Source organism: Limulus polyphemus, unplaced genomic scaffold (genome assembly GCF_000517525.1).
Source record: "Limulus polyphemus unplaced genomic scaffold, Limulus_polyphemus-2.1.2 Scaffold868, whole genome shotgun sequence".
Lineage (NCBI taxonomy): Eukaryota > Metazoa > Arthropoda > Merostomata > Xiphosura > Limulidae > Limulus > Limulus polyphemus.
The window spans coordinates 6,955-16,397 of record NW_013666478.1 but is presented as its reverse complement, the minus strand read 5'-3'; the positions used below and the strand labels follow the sequence as shown (position 1 = coordinate 16,397).

The window sequence follows — 9,443 nt, the reverse complement described above, 5'->3', positions numbered from 1 at the left end:
AAGTTAAACGATTTATAACGTTCGAAATTTCTAAATATTCCTGGTCAGATATCTTAAGTTTTCCGATTGATAAGCGTTATAACAACCACAGTTATAGCTTTAGAAGTTTTATGGCACACTGATTATAGTAAACTACTAATAGACACTCTCCTGACGCGCCGCGTTGGTTATATTTGTATACCTGTGTGGGGGCATTCTAGGAATTTCAGTCTTACGTAACAATGCAAGTTACATTTTAAACGTTTATGTATATACATATATTGTTGATTCTTACTCTCAAGAATCATCTACAACTTTGGAGAACAGGAGTGAGTTTCGCAATACCTATCTAACAGTATAAGCTATGTATGTTTCTAAATATAAACTTAATCTAAATAACGTTCATATTAAAATAAACACATAACAGCAAATTCGTTACAGTCTCAGTATGGTATATTTTTATTATCTATCTTGTATTTGTTTCTGTTTTCGTACTCATTGGTATAATGTTTATATATTCTGTCTTTCTTTGACATTGAAAAAAGCCTTTCGGACGGTAGAGCTGCTTTAACCTATTACTTCTTTTGAACTTAACCTGTATCCTTCCATTACCCATTCATTAATTTTACTTTGATCTAATGTTATTTCCTGTAGTGAGTGAATTTATTATTAAATATATTGTTTACTATTTTGTGTCACTGTTTATACATATAGTAATGTATGTAGATCAGTCTACTTGGAAACGTTGGAAGTTAGTTGCGTTGGAAAGGCAACAGCCAAATTATTTTCTAATAATGATAATTATCCGAACAGTAACAACAGGGTTCCAGCTCCCTAAATGCTTGAGACCTTAATAACATCTATTTTTTATTTAAATGTTTTCCGACTTAATTCAATAACCAACATCTATATTTCAATTTTTTTTCTTTTTTAATGAACATATTAACTGAGCCAGTTTTTGCTCAAATACATGTTAAATACAGTAAAATATTTATTCTATACAAAATAGTTACCCTCTTTTTTTGGTAGTACCATAGTACTACTATTTTAACATATTCTAGATTTGTGTTTCACATGAGCCTACAGGATTGATTGAATTCTGTGTAGGATCATGACAATACATACCTTGTATGAGGTGCTGAATTTTGTCAGCCTATAATATTTACTGAATCCTGAGCAGTATTTTTGTACAAGATCCTGTTATGAGAATATAGGATCCTATACAATCTTCTAAAGGGTTCTGTCCAAGATTTCAATCGGGAAAAAATATAATACGTAACATGTACAACGTTACACATAGTAATATTCTATAGATTACAGTCCAATTTACGCTACAGGGAATGGCATTAGAACAAAGTAGACCGTGAGAACCAGAAAAAGGCACAACAGGCACCTTAATAACCAGTACGATAGTGAACTAACTTTTGTGATTCTCTTTATTCAAAAAATAAAAACGCCCGTTGTTTATTCAAGGAATGCACATACCTCGTAAGTTAACACACAAAAAAAACAAGTGTATTACATATAAATGGGTAAACAATATTCTATTCATTATCTGTTTATTCAAGGAATGCACATACTTCGTAAGTTAACACACAAAAAAACAAGTGTATTACATATAAATGGGTAAACAATATTCTATTCATTATCTGTTTATTCAAGGAATGCACATACTTCGTATATTAAAACACAAAAAAAACAAGTGTATTACATATAAATGGGTAAACAATATTCTATTCATTATCTGTTTATTCAAGGAATGCACATACTTCGTATATTAAAACACAAAAAAACAAGTGTATTACATATAAATGGGTAAACAATATTCTATTCATTATCTTTATTCGCCGCATTCTATTCGTATTTAGATTTCTAATAAAATATGTAATTACTTGTTGAAAGCACCCGAAATCACTCTAATTTTCTTGTTTATTTAATGAAGAAAATTATAACTTTTAAGTTTTCTCTCTTGCTACAGGAACGCCAAGCCGATAGTTTGGTAGAAACAATGGACTCGGGAAGAGCTCAGGTCCCACAGTGTTCCCAGCTTGGTGGAGATTACCTTGAATTGCAAACAGGATACAGGGAAGAAGTAGCTGAAGTTTCATTTGCTGTACCCTTCAGGGATTTCCAACAGACTGAGGTTTAAAGTTATGTGCAAGAATAAGAAAGACAGTTTAAAATGTAAACCAGTAGAAACATGACTGACCCTGCGAAGTGCCTTGATTCTCGCTTGCTTACATACGTTATATATTCGAAGAGGAGCACGTGGATCAAGTCATTTGTATTGATTGGAGATCACTACGCTATAGGGTTTTCTTTTGTTCTAATTGTAAGTCTGTTTACGTTTGAAGAAATAAATTGATATCTTAGCATTAAAACGTACACGAAGCGTGAAAGAACACTACAGGTTTGAGATCATTACTACTTTTCCATAAAGTAAAACGTACACGAAGCGTGAAAGAACACTACAGGTTTGAGATCATTACTACTTTTCCACAAAGAAGTAATATTTATAAATGGACATTTAGACATTCAGCTACGGAAACTGTAAACTTACTTAATTTCACGTTTGCATGTAAATTGCCGTGTTAGTTATAACACCATATTTAAATGTAACCTGTAATATAGAAGCGTTTTTATGAAATATATATATAACCCAAGTTTGCTTACTCATTTACATTCACAAAATATCTACATTATAAGGAGTTTAGTTCAGGTGTTCTTGAATACTGTATGTTAACCAAATTCATTTATGCACCTGTCTAGAAAAGAGGAACGTTACTAAACTTCCTGACTGGTATATCTAAGCTTTATCAGTAATCCTAATCATTATGTCTAGATCTTCTCATATTTCACATCTAAGAGCTCTATAACGAAGATTTTTCTGCTATCATACTACATTTCTAGATCGTTTAATTATCTATTTAATCTAGCTCGTTTGTCGGGTCTTTTGTCAATTATTAAAGCAAATATTCATAGTTGGTGATTTTTAATATAGAAAATCTAATCAAGGGACAAGCTGGTTTGATGTTTTTTAGTGCAAAGCTACATAATGAGATATCTGCACTTCGTCCACTATATGAAAGTTAACCCCGGTTAACAACATTGTAGGTCCATAAATGTACCATTTACCCACCAGTAGATGAAAGGAGAGTGAATGTTGTTACTCGTACTTTGTTTTCCTTCTTATGTTCATCAACTTGATTTTGATTGTACTTATTCCTATCAGGAATTGATTCATACCAATGTCAACATAACCAACTGCTGGCTATTACTAATAATATATAACACATCAATTTGGAAATAGGTTTTGTTTTTTTACTGGCAGCATATTACTTTCTTCCTTCGCCACTCTCGATTTATTCTTTCTCTTTCACATCTTCTGGTCTTCTCCTCTCTGTTGAACTCCTGTCTTTTATATTCCTTTCTCAAATCCACACCAGACCGGTCCCTTTCTTTAGGGTTTTACACGTTTTCTGTATATTGGATTATTATGTTTCATAACCACAGGGGGTCTGGAATTCTCCATGTAGGCTGAACTTAGAAAGATGGCTGCTATATCCACTTACCTCAACCATTTTCTAATGACTTATAATGGAGTAATACTCTAATTCCTTAGTGACTGGCCAAACTGGCCGATATCTCACATTCTCTTCAAACATTGTTACCTTACACTTAACTTCATAACAAATGCATATATGTATTCGATTTCTCATTACTTGAGTTTAGTCGTCAAGAATACTGAACTAAAAAAGTTCTACCTCCGTGCAGATATAATTTAGTTATAAAATTAAGTGGAAATATTTTAGAGGAATGACTAATTTACGCAATGCGTTTGGATAAATGTATGAAAACTGATATTAATAAGTAAGCAAACAACGAGTTATAGGAAACTTTTAATTAATGGTAGAACATACTACATGTTTTGACAGAACATTAGTCTGTCTTCGTCATGTACTTTAGAAACAAGACGCAAAGAACACCAAGGTCACCTGCGTAGAGGTGATTTCCCGTTATCTACCTTAACATATCATCAATATGAAACAGGTCACAAAATACTTTGGTACGAATTTCTAGAGATTACACCAAAACTGAAAAAGAAAGAGACTGTGTAGAAACTTTAGAAATCATCAAGTAAATGACCTCTCATTAAACCGTTCACTTGATCAGACTTGACCTTTAGCTATATTTTGTCACCTGCTGACACCATTTTCGTCACATTAAATTCCTATTGTATTTGTAACGATAAATAAGCCTCGGATTGTTTAGTGCTGATTATACCTGAAGAAAACAGACCAATGTTCTGTCGAAACAGTATGATCCACCATCAATAAAACTTTTCCTTATGCTTATAAATCGTTGTTTGCCTACCTGTTATTAGCATAATGTGCTTCCTCACTCAAGTAAAAAAGCCAGTATTGCTACATAGGTTTTGAAAAATCGAAACGTTTCACAATTTAGCCAACGAAAAAGACTTTTAGTTTACCGTGACAGTCCACTGTCTGTTTTACATTGCTCTTTTCGTGAAAAAAAAACTAAATTTATGAAACTTTAATTACTGTTTTTATGTTCAGTCTCTTTTTAACTAATAATGGTTCTATATGGATAAATATAACTTTTAAACAAAAGTATTTTGTTCTATTATTTAAAACAAATTGACTGACTACAAAAGAAGAAAGGAAATAGGAATATATATATATAATAATAAGATTTTTCTCTCGGATAAATTATCATTTTTTTATTGGTATGGTGTAAGCGCCTTCTCCAAGCTGTTTAAGCATGTTTATAATTAATTATACTTGTCATAAGACATTATTATTAGGCTTATTATATTTTAGCACTACATTCTTTATGTAGTTCGTTCGGAGTTTTCAAGAATTAAAAAGATCGTATATTAATATTAATAATATTTCAACTGCACTATGTTCATCTAATAATAATGTCTTATGACAAGTATAATTAATTGTAATCATGTTTCGCTAGCTTGGAAAAGGAATTCGTACCAAAACATTTGCTTTTGTAACAAGAGGCTTATATAAATAGTGTTCCGACCACTATTGTGTTTATTGTATCCCATCCGGCCTGAAGAGCTATGGATTAAGCGAAACGTCGGTAACTGATAGTGTGGTTGAAATCCTATTATTATTATTATTATTATACACTCTTCAAATTCCCTGGGGCACTACATAAACAATATAGTGTTAAAAATATAATAAGCTTAATAATAATGTCTTATGACAAGTATAGTTAACTTTTTTATTATTTCTTTTCCGGCGTGTTACTGATACTAGTCAGCTGAAACAACTAATAAAGACTTCATTGTGCCAAATAAATGACGTTTTTGTTCGTAACTTTTAATATAACTCTTTTGTGGTCCTGAAAAATAATTTGATTGGTAGTATTACAGGCCTGAGAACACATTACAATATAAAAAAGATGACGAAAGTGCGTCGAACTCGAGTCATACACGTTTACCAATACAGCCATATTTGCAGAAAGGTATAGTACGTCCAGAAAAACGTTTTCCATTTTGTCAGAGTTCATAGAGTGTACAATAATAAACATTCATTTCTCGGCGTGATCTCTGAAATTTGTTTTCATTACAAATGCAGTTTACTGACTTTTTTTTGCTTTACTTAGGAATCAATAAAGAATTAATAAACCATCATTCTGCTTCTTGAGAATAGATGAATAAATAGAAGGTTGAACTATAAAACATTAAACTTAAGAAGTCATTGTATTTACTCAAATAGTTTATCAATGGTAAATGAACAACTGTATTTGTTTATTGTTGAGATAATATTGTTGCTCCGTCAAACAGCCAGCAGATTCTGTAATATTGATAATAGGTAAAGTTTGAAAGCTACAACAATAAACCTCCATAATTATACTTATTATCTATGTTTAACGTGTATGAAACAAACATGTTCAGTTATTTTCAAATAAATCTAAAGCCTTACGTTTTGTAGTATCATGATTTTTACTTTTAAATATGGACAATTTGCTATTTCAGTCTCCAAATTTTAACGATATAAGCTGCCAAGCTTACCACTAAGCCATCGGTGAGAGAGGAGAATATTTGATGAAACTGAATTTAGGTGATTAGTATTGTACATCAAATTTTATAAGTTATAGCAAACGAAACACGTCTAAACCTTCGGAATTATGGAGTTATGTTAACGAAAAATAAATTAATAAAAGTAGTTGATATATTGTTTACTGACCTGTACAAGTACGTTATAAGTATTTCACATTCTATATAATAATGTTTACCTCTCTCTTTCTGGGGGAATTTGCATTATATTCGAAAATAATCGATATCTAATATTCTTGTCTCATCTATGCTATTCTATCTTATTGTTTTAATTCGCCCCTTTTTATCGAAAAATATAATGTGCTTTATAAGATTTTTACTGAAAAAAGTAAATAAATAATGATAAACAAAAATATTTCAGAAATTTAAATTTTTCATTAATAATGTATGTATTCGTAATAGTATATCTCTAACTCTTCACATGAAAGGACTTCAATATTTCAACGTACTTTTCTTATTATAGTATTCATGTAACATTTTAAGCGTATTCGTGTACTAAGAAATGTATTGTTTATCATGGTGGTTAGAAATATTTCTTGCCAGTGAACTGTACTCTATAAACTTAATATATGAAGCATTATTATATGTAACTCTCTTCTTGATATACTGAAACATTAATTAAAACTTATTTTGATATACAAGGAGTCTTTGTCAATGCTTCAAATTTATGTTATGCTTGAGTCACATTAACAAATTTCCACCGAGAGCTACGAATTTTCAAAGTGTTTTATTGCGATTATTTCTAAGAAGAAATCGTGATAATATCCCTTCCCACTAGCGTGCAGCGATATTCTGATAGAATGAATGATTTTACCATATTATTAATGTTTTTTCGCTTGTCTTTTTTTTTGAATAAAGTTCGTTACTTTGTCGAATTCCAAAATAAAGAGATGTCAAGAATCAAAATGGACATTATGGTTAGCATAAAATTATTACCTAATATTAAGACAATCTTAAGTATTTTGAATCAAAAATACATCACAGCAAACAAAATATGATAAAATTTAGGTTTACTTTTAAATGTTTGTTCTCTGCAATGTTCCTGACGTTACATTTTAATTTTAATTTCAAATTTATTGGTGTAAAAAAGTCGAACTATCATCAATGTTTATAAGATATTTATTGCAATGATAATTATTAATTCCATTGTATAATACTATAAGTTTAATGACCTTCCTGTAATTGCTATTTTACTCAGTCCCTTGTAGAACAGAAATTACAACAATAACAAGAGCACATTGTATATCACTTAAACTGTGTTTAAAAATCCTTAAACATATTTCCTGAAGGAGTAATTAATACAGATATTACAGTTAGTCAACATTTCTCTCTTTCAATTGCGTGATACATCTAGCAATGACATTCGAGAACAATTGAGAAAATGGTTAAAGCTATACATTTAGTGACAGATCGTTTCATATTTATTGTCACTTAAATCTCGACGAAAGTAATGATGTCTGGAGCAAATATTTATAATAAATCAGTTAATTTCTACTACAGAATAGTGATATTTTTTATTCTAGTTGACTAAGGTCTCTTCTCCTCTCTCTCTTTCCAAAAACACAACCACAGAATTAATGAATTATCTTTATATGTCGAATGTTAATCACATTATAATTAATGCTTGAAATCTATTTTCCTTACAACCACTTTTTAACTAGTAGTTCTCGTCGGAAGATGTTTCAGTCGTAAAGTTCATATACATAAAACCATATAAATCTACACTCTATAACATACATGTTGATAAGCGTAAATGACATATAACTTAAATTGATTGTGTGTATGAACAAAGAGAGTCCGATATCTACTGAAAAGAAGATAATTCAGAAACAGAATTATATAAAAAATAACTGTTAGTGATATGGAATAAGGTGTTGCGGGCCTGCCCTGTGATAATATCGTTTAGGTAATTCAAGACCATTTTCCAGTTTATGTCCTTCGTAAATTTTATCAATAGATATCATTCACCCAAAATGTTAATAGTGAAGGTATGAACAATAGCAAATTAAACATTTTAAACCAGGATATTGAGCAATTTTAATTGATTTACTATAGTTTATTACTTTATAACTTTGTTACAGTCTCTACAGTAACACACAATACACAGTTTAATACATTTTTGATATGCATCTTTTGCACGTACATACGAGCAAGAAAATTTTATCTATATTTTATCATTTTTAAATTATAAATAAGATACAAAACATTCAGAGTGTAAAATTTTATTATCAACTTTTTGATCATTAAAATATGTCGAATATCGAGGCAAAAACTACAAAATTCAACTTTCCTTAGAGAATATTTGCCATTTTCAAATATTTCATGAGGAATAACTTGTTTGTGTTGCTTAAATACAACTGTTATTTATACAGACCAAAGTTGAACGAGCTATCCAATTGATCCCAACAAGCTCATAGGTATTTGTTGTAGTCTCCTAACACCTCCACCAAGAAAGATTTGTATTATTTTTTGTGGAATATTATTAAGATATTTGAAGTATAACTTCTGATAACTCGATTATTTTAGAATTAATACTTTCGTACAAAAAAAGTATAATAATGGTTTAGAAAGGGAGTCAACATTTTTCATTATAGTTAAGAGAAAATTAAATTGGTTCAGTTGTTCGTAATTCCAAATAAAAATATATATTTTCCGTCTTGATGTTCTCATCTTTTCTAAAATACTAAGGACATTTCTGATTATAAGAAAATATTGTGTAATTTATACATTATAAACAAGACAAAAATTCAAATATTATAGAAGTTTATAATACATTCGCTACATACAATACTCTTCTTAATCCAACAAACATATTTATCATTTAAGAAAATTGTTCCAATATTTTACAGCACAAAATAACTACAGATGTTTTCTGATGCAACTATATAGAAATTGACTTCAAATTATGGACCTGTGATTTACCTTAAATATTGTTTTTAAACAAACATAAAATAAAATTTAGGCAACAGCCCATCCTAATAAATAGATCATCAGTTTTCTAAACCGGGAATGGCGAATATTTTTTTTTCGTTCTTGTTGTTTCACTAAAAGTACAATCTGCAAACAGTGTAATTAGTTTTTTTTCCTAAAGTAAAAGGTATTTAAAGCTCTACGTCAAAATATTTCAAATAAGCCCCCCAGTAGCACAGCGGTATATCTGCGGACTTACAACGCCAGAAACCGGGTTTCGATACCCGTGGGGGTAGAGCACAGATAGCCCATTGTGTAGCTTTGTGCTTAATAACAAACATACAAACAATTTCAAAGAAATTATAACTGAAAAACACAGGATCGCAATGAGGGTGGCTTTGTTAATGTTTCTCTTCATAACATTTATTTAGCATCAGACCTAGTTTCGGGACCAGTT

The 9,443-nt window shown here is 30.3% G+C and overlaps 1 protein-coding gene across 1 annotated transcript in view; it reads left to right on the top strand.

The window, feature by feature from the left end:
• Positions 1-2,128, top strand: part of LOC106460952 (roundabout homolog 3-like) — a 59,865-nt gene extending 57,737 nt beyond the window's left edge. The window contains exon 11 of the mRNA XM_022387751.1: positions 1,958-2,128. Coding sequence (XP_022243459.1) covers positions 1,958-2,128 — 171 coding nt within the window. The remainder of the gene's footprint in view (positions 1-1,957) is intronic.
• The last annotated feature ends 7,315 nt before the right edge of the window (positions 2,129-9,443 follow it).